The following is a 20,395-nucleotide window of genomic DNA, read 5'->3' as shown; positions in this document are numbered from 1 at the left end:
AATTACCCAAATCCACAGAAAATAAATAGCAAACAAACTAATTCACAACACTTGCGCAAGGCGATACATCTTAAAACTTGTGAGAAAAAATGATCATGTCTTTTCTAATATAAAAAACGCTTTGTGCAATTCAAGCACCCTTTGAAACCAAATCAATCATTTGTCAAACTCTAGCAACCACCTGGCATCGTAAAAAAATGAGCCAAGATCACAGGAAAGTCAGTAATTTTGTTTTTCTTTGCACCAGGAAATTACTAACTACTCCTTATAGCAAAAGCTAAGTCTTTAATTTTTACTTAGTATTTTAGGGATCAATTAGGCAAGTAATTTTTTCATCAGAACCTATTTAAATACAAAGCTATTCCTTCTGTATATGTTTAAATATGGAAGTTAAAAATAGATACTAACACACACAAATAGAAATGTATATACACAGAGTTGTACATTATTAAGATATGCTATATACCAACACACATGGAGTATTCTGGACACAGCAGACAACAGTTTAACTTTGTGTGGATGTTATGTGTTACAGAAAGGTGCCACTGGGTAATTCTCCCTCCTCCCCAGCTCAGCACCACCACAAGGACCACTGCGCAGGGCGAGGAAACCCCTGGCATTTCAGAGCAGCAGAGACAGAAGCAGGCAAGGTCTAGAGTGCCACTAAAGGCACTCTACCAAATACCATTATATTTGATGAGTTCTAGTTCTTGTAATAATTTACACAAGCTTTGTTTTGCTACGTAAATTTTTCTAGTCATTAGGTGTCAGGAAAAATAAGTCTCAGAAACACGGACAGTAAAAATTCAACAGAGAATTGAACTGCAAATGCTGGGAGCTAATGCCTTAACCCTGAGCCCATCTTTCCCTTCAGTGAGGCCAAACACTAATCAGCATATTAGGATCATTAACAACCAGGCAGGTCTAGTTTTGAGATCAAGTGGCACAGCAAAGATTGTTTGGGTGATGATAACTGTTAACACTCCTGGTTTGATTTCCAGGCTTTGAGTTTGTTTTGTAAAAGGAACTTAAAACATGAAATTGCATGATTTACACTGAGAGTTTTTCAAATTTAAATATTTTCTGTAGCCTCAAGGATTAGACTTTCTTTGATTACTTCTGAAACATTAAATATGGCTACAGAAACTGAAACAGTAAGTTATCACAAAAGCACACATACACAGGCAAAACATAAAATACATAATAGTTACAGGGAACTTTTCTGGATGCTAGGAACTTTCAAATGGAAAGGCAGGTTTCAAACATGTGCATAGGTACTTCTAGATCTTTTCTCTTAAAAATCAACCTCAGGAAGTTGTATGACTGATAAAGTGTTTCGGTAATTTTACACACAGAACTCATAAAACTGGAAGTATTAGTAAGTACACTATTCGTAACTGTACTGTGACTTAGAGCAATCACTTTATTGCTTTTTTGTTTGCAAAACAAGAAAAAAATACACAGACGAAAAAAATCCTGTGTGTACAACAGCACGGTGTGCAGAACAGATTTTTTTAATTTCCCAGTCCTGGTACAAAGGCATTTTTAATCCTAGGGCTGTACAACTCTGCATTCACTGCAAAGCCAGGTACATACAGAATATCTTCATTTGGCTTGCAAAATTTGCAACTGCAGCAAGAATGACATTGAATATTCAAGTAGTTTTGTGTTCAGTGACAACATTTAGATGATGGTTTCCTTTTAATCCTCTGCTTACTTAAAAAAGAAGCTCTGGGAAAGAAAGGATTTCTCTGGGTTTTGTTCTTAATTAAAATAAGTTTTAAAAGGTAAAAAACATGAATTTAAAGCTCTCAATTTTGAATTTTAATGCATATTAAGTACTTCAGAAGCATTTGTTTTAAATGCAAATAAGCAAACAAAAAAAAAGCTGAATAAAGCAAATCAAATTCACAATGAAGAATCAACTCTCACCTTCATTCTGTTCTCTAAATTAATAGTTAATACCATATACCACAATAATTTTATTCATACCATAGCCAAGACAATTGGGAATACTTCTGTAGTTTACATTCAAGTGTTCTTTCAGACTTTTGGCTCTGGAAGACTTTACTGAAAAGCAGGGGGTGCTCAGGCTTCAGCAAGATTAAGCTTTCCAACTGCATTTCTATAGACTGTCACAGAATAAATGGGTACATTTATTATTTATATACAAAATATTGTCTTGATGCTCAATATATTCCCAAGGAATAAAGGGCATAGCTCACAGTCAGCAAATTAAACTACTAAAGACTTAAAAGGATTACAAAAATGCGGCTTTCTGCAGTACTATATAATTTACCTGATTAGGCCTAATTTATTTCTTCATGTACAGTCTATGAAATGCTGACAAAAATTACCTTTTCTAGAAATTTTAGGAGGCCAAGAGATGTGTATCGGTCTTAAAATGCAGAGGCTCTTAAAAGAGCACAAAGCCGAATCGAACCAAACAGTGATCACTGGATGAAAACTCAGTAATTTCTCTAGTTCAAAGAGATGATTTTTATTAGCAGAGGACATTAGCAGAGCTCATTTCACAACTTCACAGTGTTCACAGGAATCCTCCCAGCGAGTACACCTCCATTAGTAACTGTGGTGGGTTGACCCTGGCTGGACGCCAGGTGCCCGCCAAAGCCGCTCTGTCACTCCCCTTCTCAACTGGATGGGGGAGAGAAAATATAATGAAAGGCTCGTGGGTTGACATAAGGACAGGAAGAGATCACTGACCAGCTACCCTCACGGGCAAAACAGACTCGAGTTGGGGAAAGTATTTAATTTATTACTGATCAAGTCAGAGCAGGATAATGAGAAAATAAAAGTTAAATCTTAAAACACCTTCCCCCCACCTCCCTTCTTCCCGGGCTGAACTTCACTGCCAATTTCTCTGTCTTCTCCCTCACAGCGGCACAGGGTGACAGGGAATGGGGGTTGAAGTCTGTTCATCACACTTTGTCTCTGCCGCTCCTTGCTCCTCAGGGGGAGGACTTCTCACACTCTTGTCCTGCTCCAGTGTCGGGTCCCTCCCACAGGGGACAGTCCTCCATGAACTGCTCCAACATGAGTCCTTCCCATGGGCTGCAGTTCTTCATGAACTGTTCCAGCATGGGTCCCTTCCATGGGGTGCAGTCCTTCAGGAACAGACTGCTCCAGTGTGGGTCCCTTCCATGGGGTGCAGTCCTTCAGGAACAGACTGCTCCAGTGTGGGTCCCTTCCATGGGGTGCAGTCCTTCAGGAAAAGGCTGCTCTAGCGTAGGTCCCCCACAGGGTCACAAGTACTGCAGCAAACCTGCTCCACATGGGCTCCTCTCTCCAAGGGCCACAGGTCCTGCCAGAAGCCTGCTCCAGCGTGGGCTTCCCATGGGGTCACAGCCTCCTTTGGGCATCCTTCTGCTCCAGTGTGGGGTCTTCCATGGGCTGCAGGTGGATATCTGCTCCACCATGGACCTCCATGGGCTGCAGGGGGACAGCCTGCCACAGTAGGGGAATCTGCTCTGGTGCCTGGAGCACCTCCTCCCCTCCTTCGTCACTGACCTTGGGACAGCGTGCAGAGATGTTTCTCTCTCATATTCTCGCTCCTCTCTTCTGACTGCTGCTAGCGTTGCATGATTTTCTTTTTCCCCTTCTTAAAGGCATTATTCCCAGAGGCGTTACCACCGTCACTGATGGCCAGTGGTGTGGGTCCATCTTGGAGCCATCTGGCATTGGCTCTGCTGGATGCAGGGGAAACTTCTGGCAGCTACTCACAGAAGCCACCCTTGTAGCCCCTCTGCTACCAAAACCTTGCCACACAAACTCAATACAGCATCTTACATGTCACATCTCCAATGAGGAAGAAAGAAGTGATCAGTTAATATTATTTCTCAGAACTGAATCTGTTTAAGGAATTGGTCGTAGCCTGCAGTTAAAAGTAATGGTGTTATCAGGTATTAAGCTAAGCAAGTGCTAGCCTAATTGAGTCTCATAATGAAAAGGCTTGACTAAAGGCACTAAAAAAGAAAGGGGGGGGGGGGGACCCAAACAAACAAAACACCCTCCACACACACACATATTAAACTGGCCCCTTGCTATTCTACAGCACAGAAGCAACAAAGCCGGAGGCCCAGATGGTCTACACTGACCAGAAATTCTCTTTGTTGCTGTGAGGATTATTTTTAGAGAAGGAATCTATGGGAGAAACTGGAATAGGGGTGCAGGGCAGGTGCTGGGGAGCACAGAAGGTGTCGAGCCATGGCCACTTGAGGAGTGCGTCCATTTGTAAGTACTCTGCACTTCATTGCTTCAGCTAATTTATCTCCCTTGCAGCGGACAGAAGCTGGCTGCCCATAAACCTACATTAGCTCACATTTTTCAGAAGTTATTAGCCAGGCCATTATGTCCTCAATAAATGATTTTTTTTTTTTTTTCTCTTTTTAAACTCGTTACACTCAGATCTCCATGCACTTGCAGGAGACACCAGTACAACAGAGTTAAGAAGAAGAAAGAGCGGAACAACATGTTTGATTTAAAATCACCCACTGGCTGTTCAGTGAGACCCAGCAGTGGCAAAACCATCAGTCAAAGCACAGCATTACTCACCTTCCTGCCTTCTCTTATCGCTGCTTAGGAACTGGGTAGATAAATATGGGACAGCAGTGAATTTTGGGCCATTTAATGTAAAGCAACAAATCACAGAATCAGCACACAGTCATTCTATTCTGTTTGATACAGTAAAATTACTTCTGAATTTCTCAGGAGTGCAGAAAGCTTTTGGCAAACTACAGAAAGGTTAGAGAAAGAACTGGAGTTGGGAAAGACTGACTGACTAACTAAACTTTATGAGGAAACGTAAGACGGCTAACCTGGGAAAGCCTCATTAAAAGGTACCTAAATTGAGACAGAACAGACATCCTGCATTGATAGATCTGTGCGTGGAGATGGAGGTGTAAGTTAAATTAGTGGATTTTAAGTGTGCACTTAAATCCGGCAGTAACAGAGGAAAACTAAGAAAGGTGATCTCTACGCATATTTGAAATAGCTTCCTGACAGAAAATTCCCATGAGAAAACGAAAGACCATCACTTGCAGAATGTAAATCTGACAAGACATACCACTAGAAAATATCGTTAAAAGAACTATCTTACATTGTCAAGTATTTAAGACAACTGATTGCATGCTCTAGATCTTTCTCCCTCTCTAATATCTGTTGTTCCTTTGCCTACTGGCAAAGCCGGGAAGAAATAAAAAGGCAAACCTTGGGAATAAATGTAAGTGCAGATTTTTTATGAAGTCTTTGACTTTCCTCATTACAACCTAGTGATCTTTATGCAACTTTTGTTATATTGTTTACTGATATATAGAGTCAGCACTAAAGTATCCAAATAGCATGTGATGAGTCAGGTAAAGCAAAACTGTCTCATTGAATATTATGAAAACTAACCCAGAAAAATGAAACAAAAAACCCCAAAAAACCCCCCAAAAAAACCCAAAAAAACAAAACCAAAAAACAAGCAAACAAACCAACCAACCAAACAAACAAAAAAACCCAAAACCAAACCAAACAAACAAACAAAAAAACCAAGATCTGACCTTTCTGCAAAGATCCTCAATCTATCATCAACCTGAGCTGGTAAATTCCTAGAGAAGCACTGCAGAGGCACAGCTATCCAAGTCCAGGACTTCAGGCCTAAGATAGTTTATGTAAAACTAACGTGCATGGTAGACTTAATCTGCAAACCAAACAATCTGCCTATGAAGAACAGTTGACTGTGTGACAATGCAACATTTCAATAGCTTACTGCAGCTATGATCACACTATCTTGCTAGAAAAGATGTGCAACTTCACTGCAATATTCTGCTGACAGCACAGGCTGTAAAGAATACAACTGATGTGAAGTCTACGAGGGATTAAATTTTTGCTTTTAGCAGAACACAGGGCCTTGTGGAATATCTGCACGGAGGAAAAATACAGAATTCTTCCATATGCAGTAAAATACATTTAAAATTTCAAGTTAAAATCTACAGGAGTTGAGACAAAAAAGTAATTGAAAGTGTTGTGTAAAATGAAGAGTAAAATGAAAGCTAAAAGATGACAGCTGACAAAAGACAAATTTAACTGTGTGTGCCCCAGGTCACTTGCACTGCACCCATCTCATGTCTAGTGCCTGGCACAAAGTTTGCTTCTTTGAATATTACCTTCCTGTTTGTATTAAATGCTTAAAAGATGAAGGTAGTGATGGGGAGAGAGCTTAATATTGAAGGAATATGAATGGAGGGAAGGGGAGATACAATGAAATTTAAATCACTAACCGTATCTTATCCGTGTATTTCAGGACAAATATTGGGGGCATAGAAATATAAAACCCTTGCAGCAAGAAGGTGGCACCTACTTTAAGTCTGTAGGTTTATGATCATTTAAGAATAATTTTTTTAATATCTGTTGAGCTACTATATGGGCTGTAAAAGAACTAGTAATAGTCAACATACTGAAGCTTAAGGTACAGCATCTGTCAACAGTTAGAGAAGGATGCCACTGCAGTCTCAGATATCACTAATAACTCCTAGAAATTGCTCACTTTCAACAACATCCTCAGCATCTGAGGCTGATCTAAAAATTTCTTTCTTACTATTACTCACTTTGATCCTAATTTTGTACGTTTCAAAAGGCCACTGTTAAATAAAATACAACCAGAAGAAAATCTGAACTCAGGAAATGGATTCTTTTTTTGTCCAGGTAGAATAGAACAAAAACTGGTAAAATTTTTGCTTACTGTAAATTCAAGTTTAGAATGTCAGAAAAATATTCAAGCAGTCATATACAGAACTTGTTACCATTATCAATCCACTCTTGGAACTGCTACTCTAAATGCAGCAGGCATCTTAAAAGAGCTTTGAAAGCAGTCAGGATACCTTGTGCACTCTAATACTATCCAGTGTTTCCTCAACAGAAAAATGAATCAGTTCAGGAGAGCAACCTCCTTGCCAGGAAACAGCATTAACATAGCAATTTTGACTGAGGCCATTTATAAATTCAGCTCCTGAAACTGAAAGTAGGTATTTCTGAGGAAAGGATATTTCATTTGTATACACAGTCACTCATTACCCTTCCTCATTCCACTCTAAGTACCGAAAAACAATTATTTTTCAGCTTGGTGCGAACTTAGCAAACACCATCTCCCCTCAGCTGCAAGGTTTAATTTCTATGCACAAGGGAAACGCTCAAGGCACTTTGTGTGCACATGCAGCAAAGCAGCACATGCACATACATTCTCCTTCCCTTCTCCTGTCAATCTCCCTGCTGCCATGTGAGATGTGATCATTGCCCTGCACCCTCCTCAGCAGCGCCCAAGCTCTGATGCATCTCCAGATGCAGTACTGCAGCCTCACACTGTCTCTCTGGGGACACAGGAGGCCCCTGAGAGCAAAGCAGACCGGGTCCTGCACAGCTTTCTGTTGGAGCTGGAATTGCCTCTCCTTGCAGGATCCGCACCGACAGGCACACTGAATTTACTCGAATGTGGTTTCTGCCAGACAAGTGCCTGTAGTTGGGTTTGGCATGTGTCTCTACCTCTATTTATGTCCACTATGTTACCCTGACACACCGCATACCAAAACATTTTCACAAAACCTGATGATTCAACAGTGTTGCGTGCATCAGTATTTAGAAAAAACAAAGGAGTGTGTGTGGCCTCTTGGGCTGTGCTCTGTAATTTTACAAGGTGTGGATATAAGAGTATTAAAGAACAATAACATATAAATACAGGTTACAGCTGAAAGGTCAATCAATAGCCATTTACACTGACATTAAACGACACTGGAATGGAACTCTGGCAAAACTTAAGACAAAAATGTAATAGTAAAGAATATCAATGAAGATTCCTCAAATTACTGTAACTCTCATTAGAAAAAAAACACACTGCTTTTTCAGTATACCAGCTGTCAACATCCCCCCTCAGCCTCCTGTTCTTATTACACAGCAAAATGTTTCTCAGAAGTCTGGATGCCTACAACCATCAGTGGTACAGGAAAAAAGCCACATGAACCTACCATCACCAAAGATGTGAGTCATGAGCTTTGTGAGCACTTGCTTCAGGTTGAACTCCACCAGCCTCACTGCCTCCATGGTGTGACACTCTTGCTTGTGCGCAGTGCGATGACCTTGCTCAAACAACTGCAAGCCCTCACCATCCTTAACGTTGGAGAACAACTAGAATAAAACCACAAGAACACCAGCGCTTTGCATCAATGACTTTCTAAACGGAAACAGAAATGAAGTTTTATTGATTCAAGTGGGACTCTTACCTGCTAAGTATGCACCATGAAAAACAAAAATGTAAAGACTAATTTTATAAAATTCTGTTCACTAAACACAGAGAGAAATCAATACAAGAAAAGAAATATTCAAGCAATAAGATTTGTTTTATTTCTGTACCATATCTTCAAATAACATCATTAGATACAGGAAAAAAACTATAAAAGAAACATTTTTTTTTTTTCTGATGCTGTTACTTTGAATATTAACATGCAGAACAAAGTACAATCTACAGTATACGTAAATTATATCCCAAAAACCTATAATACAAAGTGGCATTTATTACAGCTTTAACTTTTTCAGTAATTGAATGATGTAAAAGAAATACCAAAACACCCAATACTTTTTAAAAGCTGTAATCAAATGAACTTAAAAACCCCAAACAAACAAAAAACCCAAACAAAACCAAACTAAAACAAACAAATAAACTCAAAACCAACCAGCTAATCAAAATCCAAACAACAACCACACAAAACACAGCTTAACAAAAACTTTAGCTGCTTATATTTGATTCACCTTGGGTAGTTTATTCATTTAAGGACTACGATTTTCCCGTGTTTTCCCCCACACAGCACCTTTCTGTGCACAGAAATTTTGTCTACGAGGCATTTAAGGATTCATGGTCTTGGTCTGAGGTTTTCAGATACATCACAAAGCACAGCGGCAGACTGTATTTGGGATGTGAGAGACATGCCCTTCATGCAGAGGCTGCTCTCCACCACACCTGCTGCAAGTTCAAGATTTCAGTTTCCTATGCATCCCCATACATTTCTGGCCAGGTAATCCCAGATAAGATACGTTCCGGCAAATCTACATCCTCTCAGACCAATAAAACACTCTCACTAAGCCACATCGTTGGAGGCTCTGTGTTTTGGGGAGAACAGCAGGCAGTTTTAGTATTCTTGTTGGTATTCTAAATAGTATTCTTGTTGGAAATGCTTACAGCTGTACAAAACCCACCTCTGTTAAGTCCAGAGGATAGGGAGAGCTAATTGTAACACTCGCTTCTAGTGCCCTTTCCTACCCTTCCTCGTCCACCTTCCCACAGTCAAAAAAGCACACAGAGGGAAAACACATGCATTGATATTTTCTTCACATCAAGCCTCCCAATGTAACTGGTTCTTACTCAGGAGATGCTACAAACAGAGCGTAACCTTAAAACTCCCAGATACCCACAGAAATTGTTTTAATTGCAGTTTGATGACTTCAGTGCGCTAAATGCTCTAAATAAAGTTCAAGTGAACCTCTGATAGTCTACAAGTACTGGGCACAATTAATTAAGATTAGCTTCTAGCACGTTTCATACAGACACAATGCATGCAGAAGGAAGTCAGAGTTTAGGCAGCATACAAACTAGCAGCAAAATGGATTGAGGGAATAAAAAAATCCCATCAGTAGCGTTTAACTGTGTATTGCTAGTCAGAAGGAGGCTTGGCTGGCCAACTGAGAAAACACCTCTCAAGTTAATCTCAGCACGGTGCAGAAAAATACAAAATAAAAAGAGAAATACTGAATAAAATTATTATCCATCAGTGTAACAAAAAATGCCTTTACTAATCAAAAGGCAGCAACTTGACAAAGCTAGGTATTACACCTTTAAATAACAGATTCTTTATTCAAGTGCTCACCTGAAAGCTTAAACTCCCTTCCTCCTACTGGCATTATTTCTGCACTGGCTGTAAGAAGCAGATAATACCCACCCTACAACTAATTTACTGTCAGCAGGGCAGATCAGTCAGTCTTCTAGCATGTGGTTTTGAAAGCCAGGGGGTATTCACAGTGGCCAGTGTTAGCCTAGGGAGGTTAATCATCTTAGGCTCACTGGGTGGTCAACAGACACAGGCTCCCCCCCACAGGAACCTGGAGTGGTTAAATTACGTTACTGCTCTGAACTACCCTCTACAAGCAGCTATTTTTGCTTTCTATTGACTGAAGAGACTACCCTCAGTAAGCCAGAAACAGCTTTCAGGCCACAGAGATGTTCTTCCTTTGGATTAGAATATCCTGTATTTACACATTAGAAGATGTACTTCTTATTTTCCCCATCGGCAGTATTTTCGAACATAAAACTCTTCATCCTCTTCCCCTTCATTCCTTCCATTGTCCCCACTGCTGCAAGGAACAGATAGTCTGGACACTGCCTTTAAAATACAACCCTCGTATCAACAAGTGCATAGAACTACTTTTCCTTACCAGTCTATTGTTCCTGAATTGTTCATATTATAGTTACTGTCTGGGGCAAAATTCCATTTTAATAGGTTATATCAGATGTGGCAATAAAATACATGCAAGAATCGCTAGAGTAAATACATTTAGTCATACCCCAGCCCTCTAACCTGCTTGCCTCTTCATCCTGCCAAACCAGCCATATGCACCATCTCCTTCTCTGTGCCAGGACAAGTGCCATCCAGCTGTGCACTGAGCCAGGCTGGGAGGTGGATCTGGATGAGAAGTAACCCAGGAGAAGGGAAGAAACTGAGTGATGTGAAAATGGTCAAATTCAGTTCAGCAATCAATTATCTGCATACTGGCAGCATCAAGAGACATGCTGGCTGGGCCACTTTTGGCACAGGCATGAATCTATGCCTCTTTGCACAGACTGTGAAAGCACAGCCTTAGGGGAGTCACCACGAAACAGGTAGCAGCAAGGAAATAGCCCCTCTTACAGTCAGGCACAGAGAGGCACTTCGGTATTCTCCAGAGAGGCTCCAACAACCTCTGTCAACTCCAGCACAGCTGTGGACAGGGTTATACTGACAGGGAAAAGGGGAAAAAAAAAAAAAAAAAAAAAAATCCTTACAGTTGTATTAACATTTATTCCCTTCTTTCCATTCACTGACACTGCTATGTAAATATGAGCAGCTTTAAACTGATACACCAATTTCACTATTACAATGACTGAACTTTGCTAAGTACACGTCTAGGATTAGAAACACTTCAACATTTCTATATACATAAAGCCAGGAAAGTCAAAGCTTGAATAAAATGAAGAATCACCTACAGTCATTCCTTTTTGATGTCAATTCTTCTCAAACACATATCTGAGCAAATGGAAAAAAAATAAATATAACTGTAGTGCATAAAACACTGACATATCCAAGATGCCACGATTTCACATACATTTATTCCTTCAGTGCAGACTAAAATAAAACGCACTATGTTATTGTCTTGAATATGATCAGTCACCACTACTACCAGAAAAAAAATTTCCTGTAGCCATAAATTGAGCACCTATGTGTCTGTCTAGAGTAAGAACAAGAATTTTTTTGTTTAAGTGAAGGTGTGCAAAATATTGAATATTGTATCATCATGCAAAAGGGAAAAAAAAAATAATTACTAGGATTTTTCAGCATATATGACTGATGCTGAATTACGAAGGAGAAGCCTGAAAGGACTTGAAATGACTTTAACCACATGGCATGAAATTTACTCACAATTTAGCTCATAACAAGAATAAAGTCAAATGTGGTAACATGTAATGGCCAGAAGACCATTAAATGGTCTTCTGTAAACCATATAATGGGTTGTAATTGGGCAAATACAAATGGAGCTATGCTCCTACGGTATTTGTCAGCCTGGCATGGAGGGCAGAAGTTACACGTGGGATTTCCATAAAGACCTCAACATTTCTTCAGTCACTTGACAGACTCCTTTTAATCTCCATCACTTCATTAGGATTTAGTCCAAGATCAAGTGTCTCTTTGCAGGCTGGCATTCATAATAGGTTTCAGATCAGAAAGATCTGTAACTATATCCTGTCTTTCTACAATGCAGTTGTGTATTCCTCCTGTCAGTCATGCATACACCAGCAATTAAGAGAATGAATACATAATGCTCATGTACTTATACTCACAGACAAACCAGCACTTAAGTCTAGCTCTACATGAGGATCTGCATGTGGCAACACTCAGCCTTGCCACACCAAATACATTTGGACTCACTGTCCCTAATAAATATCCCTGTAAGTGAACAAAGACCTGCACTCTAAATCCTTTTACAAATAGCAAACCATTTCCACAGAATTTTTAATGTGGTGTATGTAACACTCCACTGATGGATCAGGAGTCATAAAGATGATGCCACTTGAAGACAACTTATCAAAAAGAAAACCAAACACCAGCCCCAGTCAGCCTCCAGAATGGCTAAACTTGTAAACCCGCACTCCCATCAAGGCAATTTCAGGCACCAAAGAGATATAGAGCCCACTGTCTGTGCAACAGAATGCTCTCTACTGCTTATCAATAAGCATTTGTTTCAGGAAAAAATGGCAAAAAACACTTCAAACAACCAGCTTCCGTGTGGTCGTCACAGTTTCTGGATCCTTCTGTTTTCAGTGCACCACTTACAGCAAAGAACAGTTATTTCTATTTGTGGTTTGTTTGGCTGGGGTTTTTTTTAATCTAATCAAAGTATTTCTGAAGAAAACCAAAATCACCACCACATGTACAGGAAAACCATACAGATGTTTTTGAACAGGAAAGAAAAGCGAGACTATTACATAGGTATCAGTTATAATGAGGCGTATATGATAGACTCAGTTATGTTCCTGTGGCAATAGAAATTCCTTTATTTTTAAGCACCTCAGACTTCCCAAATACACTTGCACACATTTTGCTCTTTGATTCCCCACACATTTTACGTATCAGGTTGAACAGATTTAACTGCTTTATTCTGAAAAGCATTGTTGGAATTATTTTATTTTTTTTTTTAGCTGGATGAGACAAAGACAAAAAGCTTGAAAAAGTATTTTATATAAGAGTCTTTGCAATAAAAGATGCACTAGTAGCTTCCAAGCTTTGTAGACCATGGACCATTGTGAAAATCTCACAGACATTCAGATGCCCTTCGCTGTCATATTTTCGACTACAAATAAGAAAGAACACAATGTGGCTCCTCGGACCAGTGAAGCTCTATTTATTATGGCATGATTTATACACCACAGCTTGGAAAATACTGAATAATGCAATGTTCACAACTCGGGTAGATATCCACAAGACTGAGGTCAGTTCTACCTGAAGAAATTTATTCCTGTTATCAGGCCCTTTATTCCTACCACTCAGCCAAATTGCAGCCTTCAGGAATAAATTCACCTCAGATTATTCTAAGCAAGTAACACTGCTGCTCTTTTTCTTAACATGGTGGATCTAGGTCAGGCGCTCCTGCTCTCATACACTCCCCCCTGTTCTCTCACGCTCCTTGGGATTGATGCACTGCTCACAACCCCATCCTCAAGTTGCAGAGGGCTAATAAGGGGCCTTTTCTAGGCCACTTAAGCCTTGTTAAATATTTGTTCCTCAGTGCCCAGCTAAACATTTCTATTGTGACTCCCAGTTACATAAGCAAATATTCTTGCATATACTTTAAAAGTGCTTTCCTTTGACAGAATGTCAGAACTGAAGCACAGCGTCCAAAGCTGTAGTAAGGTACAGGATTTTGGAGAAGTCAAACCTAATGACACTAGTCTTGCAAGTGAACACCTAGGATGGCATGCATTGATGTAAAAAAAACTTAAAAATGTGGAGGTCGACCAGGTGTTCACATCTACCCCAAAGCATAAGGAAAAGGATAAAAGCGGCAGTAGGTTAATGGTTGTACTTGATGATCTTAAAGGTCTTTTCCAGCCTAAACAATTCTATTTTAGCCTATGATTCTAAAAGCAAACTTTTATTTATTTATTAAACAATACACAAGGAATGTGGCCATGGTACACAAGTATAAAAAGATGAGGAAAAGGAGTATGCATTTATATGAATAACAGAAAATCTACAGTTCTATTACTTAGGACAAGAGTCTTCACATTTCAGGATACCAACACTAAGAAGTTACAATATTGAAATTCTTTTTGCTATTATACATATATACTGCTTTGGAAGAACAGACCTTATTTTTAACTGGAATATTTACAGTTTTCCATTATATCCTAACAAAAAAGTCACTGTTTCTACCTAAAGCATTTCAATGCAGAATAAAGATGTATCCCTACTACTTCTTTGCAGTCTCCCTATTTACAGTTTTCAGATGTTAGCACAAAGGAGCCTGATGAGAGCATAATTTCTGTATCTGAGCAATTTGGTATTGGCCTCCATTGGAACAAGGTTACTAAATTAGAGAAACAATTCCTATGTTTTCACATCTGTTCCCCTTAAAAATTATGTATAATTCAAGACATACATAAAATACCTTATGAAGTCTCCTTCCAATGGGTAAACATTATTTGTTGTCAACTGAATAATGTTCTGCGACTGCCATTGGGTTTATACTGGCTCCCTCTGCTGGCTAAAATCCGTAAAGTGCAATTTAATTAAGATTTCTTTCCCCTCTGCTCTTTTCTATAAATTGTGGTAAGTAAAGAATTGAACCAAAGACCACGGCATGGCACAGAAATAATTTATTTTCTAATACACCCAGAGAAGTTTGACAGTTGAAACCTGACTACACTATCAATATTGCCAACCTAAAGGATTAAAAGAAGAAAAAAGCGATACGCTATAGAAGGGGAAAAAGAAAATACATGCCCTTTAGAAGGAAAACGGGCACGCTTGTATGCTGGTGGAAGAAAATACAAAAGAAATACCATTTGGGCGTACTGTTTAAGAAGAAAAGCTCACTTTAAAAACTTCATTTTAAGCTAAACACAAGCCTGCAGCATGCACTTGCAGCACAACTGTATGCTGGGCTGCATCAAAAGGAGCGTGACCAGCAGGTCGAGGGAGGTGATTCTCCTCCTCTGCTCTGCTCTCATGAGACCCCACCTGGAGTACTGCATCCAGCTCTGGGGCCCCTAACACAAGAGGGACATGGACCTGTTGAAGCGAGTCCAGAGGAGGCCACAAAGATGATCTGAGGGCTGGAGCACCTCTCCTGTGAAAACAGGCTGAGAGAGTTGGAGTTGTTCAGCCTGGAAAAGAGAAAGATCAGGGGACACCTTATAGCAGTCTTCCACTACCTAAAGGAACCAACAAGGAATCTGGAGAGCAACTTTTTACAAGGGCATGTAGTGACAGGGCAAGGGGGAATGGCTTTAAACTGACAGAGGGGGGATTTAGATTAGATATCAGGAAGAAATTCTTCGCTATGAGGGTGGTGAAGTACTGGAACAGGCTGCCCAGAGAAGCTGTGACTGCCCCACCCCTGGTAGGATTCAAGGCCAGGATGGGGCTTTGAGCAACCTGGTCTAGTGGAAGGTGACCCTGCCTGTGGCAGGAAGGTTGGAACTAGAGGATCTTTAAGGTCCCTTCCAACCTAAACCATTCTATGATTCTATGATTTTATGTTCAGAATTTTGAAGATTTGGGAAGGTATTTTTGCACTGGTTTTAGCTATTTCTATTAGTTAGTTTCTAACTCTTATATATTACATTCAGGTAATACTTACCTAAAGTATTTTAAAATACACTGAAGATTTTCAGAAGTTCTTTGATAGCAGTCAAAAGACATTTTTTATTACAAGTTTATAGGAAATTGCAGCATGAATTATTCTAACTTTTAGCAATGAGTTAGTCTGGAAGATGGGAATTTCTTTAGTACTTTCATATCTGCAGTCATACAGAGCTGCAGAAAAGCATCAGTTAACTGCCCATCTTCAAATCATAGATTACTTTTCTCTTACAAAAATAGTTATCTAACCATCATGAGAAATAGGATACCCGAAGAAACAAATAGCTCACAAGCATCTCAAACACTGTAAAATTACTCAACTGCTATTTGTTTTTCCTGCTCTTACTTCCAATGTAGTGATTTGAACTTTGATATGAAGAACTATACTAAAGGTTTCAGTCACAGGGCAGAAGTTTTAACCTAGCCCTGACTACAGAATTTGGTATTTGTAAAGGAGATGATAGACTTCTCTACATCTTTCTTACCCTGCCTAAAATCTCAGGTGAGGATAATCTGACCTTTTTTCCCCCCTAACAAACTGAGATGAGATGTCAAATTCCTCTGAATTGAAGTTCCTATGAAATCACTCCAGGTTTTGTGTTTTATTCACCCCGTGCCCAGTTCTGTGGTCACTTTAGCTGCAAATGATAAATGTATAAATCAAAAGAACAAAGAAGAGCAGTAAACTGACTACAGCATGTAAAATTATTGTATTGGCTATAAGACAAAATGCACCCAGGGCTTGTAGCTAAGAGCCAACAGTTTTTCCCCTTAGTTCCAAAGATACTTATCTTTGGTACTGTGCAAATTTCCTCTTGCCAGAGTGTCTACTCTGGTTATGAATGAAAAGTCTGAGACAAAGTTAACAAGCTCTGACATTCACAAGTTTTTTTCTCAGTGGTTTACAACTTAAACATGGGTTTAAATAAATGCATATAAAAATGTAAAAATATTTATCTCGTGTAGTATTGCCTCCATTTAGTCTTTGTTCCACTCAGACAGTTCCTTCCAGAATTATTTAAATTTGGGTTATTTTGAACAGGGAACCAGAATATAAAACACAGAAACAGTCCCCAGTGGAATTTCAGAATTACACATTCAGTCTTTCCCACAAGGCTCTTGTGATGATGACTGTAAGAAGTTTTACATCTTGCAAGACTCTTTCACTCTTTAATGTGCAACTGAAGCAAAAAAACGATGCTTTAGATCACGCTCAGGTTTAGAATGTACGCATGTTGCCCAATAAACATGACTTCACACACTGTACGCAATACCACTATTCTTTCTTTATCAGTATGGAAATCCAGCTGTTCTTCCATTCTTTAGAGATAGAACATTTTCCAGTGCATAGCTAACTTCAAATTCATCATTCATTAACATTCTCCAGTAACAGCTCAATTATTTTCTTGGGGAAAAAGAAAGAAGAGAAAGAGAAACAAGCAATCTACAATGCAATGAATCAGATTGTTACACATTATGTATTTCTAGATAAATGTCAACGAATATTTCTGTAACTTTCTTCCCAGCTAATAAAATCCTATTATTGCTGTTATTACTAATATTAAATTTGTAGAGAGGAAAAAAACAGTCTGTCGTTAAGATCAAAATTTCTTAAGGGGTATATTCATTAACAATAATTTCAATAATTAGATCACACTGAAGTTTGCAGAAATTCTATCCTGCAAGAGCATCAATGACATAATTTTGTGACAGATAAAAATCAAAATCTTTCCATCTGAACGCCTGAACTCCTGCTCAAGTAAAAAAAAAAAAAAACACAACACATTGTCATGAACACAAAACACTAAGAAATAGCATTATCTTAATATAGGATTGTACATTGTTCTCTTGCATATACCTTGATTGTATTCATAAACACACATATGGGAAAAGAACAGCAAACAGACAAGACTGGATAAATCTGCAGGATTTCCATTTCCTGGTTACCAAAGAAGCAGTTGCAAGCTGTTTTTGACACCACATTACTCACACAACACCTGCAGAGGCAGGTATGTTTTCAAAGTGGAAGAAGCAGTGACCGCATAGAGTGGGAAACACCCATTTAGGCTGCACAGACCCTGTCCACCAGCAGGAAAAGCAGTGCTCTATGATTACCCTAGTTTTCCCTCAGGCACCCAAAACCAATCAGGCTTCCCTGCCAAGCTCCTGCCAATCACCCATTGCAACCACATTAAGAACGGTCTGCATCTTGGTATTATTAGAATAAGCTAGTTTTAGTTATAGAAATGTGAACTTGGCAGTATTGCTACAGGCATACACAAATTATACAAATCAATTATTATTTGGAAAACAAACTGGCTTATAGTTACTGCTGATCAGTGATACAGCAGAATACTTAATGACACCCAAGCATTTGCAGAACATAGACGCTGTGCCAACAAAATATATAAATGCAGTGTTGGACATCTACCTGCAGCTCTTTAGTTGGTGCCTCTACTGTGTATGTATTGCATACCCATAACTATCAGCTGCAACACATGAGTCCTTCAATGCAGCTTTAGGATGAGACGAAAAATGGAACAATTCATTAAAAAAGACATTAATTTACAAGGTTGGAGCTATTAAAAGCAAAAAGATGACAGAATAAAAACTGCATTCTGTATCTAGCTGAAATAACTCACATCCCTGAGTCCTTCAAGTATTAATATGACAAAGTTTTTGGTCAAGTGACCCCACTGGAAGAGGCTTGTGATAGAACTAGAATTGAATCATGCAAATCATTAGCTGAATAAACTGTTTCCTTTAGATAATGTTTTATTTTGCTAGCTTTCATTATATTCTCTTCCCAATTTTTCACATTTTTCTGGGGAAGTTTATAGTTGTTTTCAAATTCAACATCTTCCACCTATATTTTCCCCTAATTACAAGTATTACTATATGCTTGATCACTTGATCAATATCAATGTACAGCATAACACGTTGCTGTAACACATTTATGTGCATGCGTTTTGCTTACAGTGAATACAAGATCATGCAATTTACCAAAAAAACTTTCACCCCAACTAGAGAATTCCTACCTCATGATAGGAGAAGAGCCGAACTCCTTCCATCTGATGAAAGACTGGGTAGTGGGTGTTATCAATTGTATCACGGCGGTAGACATCTCCCACTGCCAAAAAGGCATCTAGGCCAGAGTGTATCAAGTCCCACTGATGAGCTGATGTATGTGCTCTTAGCATGTGACCACGATTCAAGTAGTAGTTATCCTCTTTACTTCTGCTGGCATGGTTTTGTGGTATAAGCAAACTATCAAAATTCTGCTGTACTGTAACCACAGGAGAAAGACCGTCATAGACAGAAAAAAGAGGATTCCCACGGCGTCCTACATATTGTTTGTAAAAGTGGTCCTTTATCTGCTCCTTGATTAGCCACAAAGGGTGATGCTTTTTGTTGTGCAAGTTCTTCCCAACCTTGGAAAGAATCTTCTCTGTGACATTGCTGTAGTCATCTTGAGCATAAGCTTTACCAAGCAGTTCCACAGTATTTGAGCAGGGTGTGCTGGCAGCAAAATCTGAAGGTATAGACTTGGATGAAGAATGCCTCAAATGGGTGGGAATTCCTCTTACCTTTACTTTTGGTGATAAAGCTGTTTTAGAATACTTCGCTACCCTCATGAATTTCCAGAGCATTGCCATTGCAAACTCTTATGATCTAGAGAAAGAAATTAAAAAAAAAAATTAAAAAAAAATAAAAAATTGAGTTAGGGACTGCAATCTTGCTGCAGAAATTGCTAGTATCTCAGGGATAAGTGAAATCCAAATATCTGCTTGATTAATATGACAAAGTTCCCATTACAAACCACTATTTTGACTTCAGAGTCAAAATCTTTTATCACCTTGTGATCCAATTTCAGCTAGGATATCTTATTCAATTATCAGTCCTCTGCATCACTGCATCAGTATTTATGACTCCAGACCTAGCTTTAATCGCATTCCAGATACTGCTACTCTTACAGCTGAATAAACATCAGACCTTCTTTGGAACAGTATTTTTCATCCAGTTAAAACACAAGGCGATAACTGAATACTACTTCTGAGAAACTCAGAAATTTAACAACACCCTTCAGCAGTAAGGGACTTGCTTATAATAAAACCCCAAGCATTAACTTATTATCATCTCCCCCCCATTAGCAGAAGCTACGGAAGGCATTCCACGTCAACCAGATGCATGTGGCACACACTATGCAATCATCGCTAATTCGTACTTAACACCAAACAAAACCAATTTAACTTTTCAAACCACTGAATCACTGTGAAAAAAAAACCCAAATGAACAAAGCACAAGGCATATATTTATATATGAACAGTATATCAAGTTCACATATGAGTATCACACAAGATTCACAATAAAAGCTCCACACAGTCAGAACCAATGTTAGCATTTTAGGGTGAGCATGAAACCCCCTCTGATATGTTCCCAGAATAGCTATTTTCATGGCTAACATTGCTGTATCAGGCAGGGAGGCTTGTCAAATATCAGGAAGGTGAATGAAGTGATGAGATTCTGAAAGATGTCTCAACTGAACAACTTGTTTCCTATCAAAGGGTCACCTTTACACATCTGCCCTGTTTACAAACAGGCTTTGTGCTTCACATGTGCACAGCAGTACTGCTCTGTGCTGTGAAAAGAGATAATTCCGAAACCAAACAGTTTTGAGGATGATCAGTCTCTCAGTCACTCCAAATGCATAAGCCCATTCTGAGATGCAAAGTCAC

General features: G+C 39.1%; 1 protein-coding gene across 9 annotated transcripts in view; it reads right to left on the bottom strand.

Annotated features, from left to right (window-relative positions):
* FARS2 (phenylalanyl-tRNA synthetase 2, mitochondrial) overlaps positions 1 to 20,395 on the bottom strand; it is a 242,457-nt gene that overhangs the window by 168,026 nt on the left and 54,036 nt on the right. For 7 of the 9 annotated variants that reach the window (XM_030492034.1, XM_030492015.2, XM_030492024.1 and 4 more), the window contains 2 exons: positions 18,698 to 19,331; positions 8,019 to 8,178 (listed from right to left, as the gene is read on the bottom strand). In XM_030492034.1, coding sequence (XP_030347894.1) covers positions 8,019 to 8,178; positions 18,698 to 19,315 — 778 coding nt within the window. In that variant the 5' untranslated portion in view covers positions 19,316 to 19,331. The remainder of the gene's footprint in view (positions 1 to 8,018; positions 8,179 to 18,697; positions 19,332 to 20,395) is intronic. The other 2 variants (XM_032920064.1, XM_032920063.1) reach the window with 1 other exon arrangement.

Source organism: Strigops habroptila, chromosome 1 (genome assembly GCF_004027225.2).
Source record: "Strigops habroptila isolate Jane chromosome 1, bStrHab1.2.pri, whole genome shotgun sequence".
Taxonomy (NCBI): Eukaryota; Metazoa; Chordata; class Aves; order Psittaciformes; family Psittacidae; genus Strigops; species Strigops habroptila.
The sequence above is the reverse complement of the archived record's forward strand: the minus strand, read 5'-3'. Positions and strand labels throughout refer to the sequence as shown.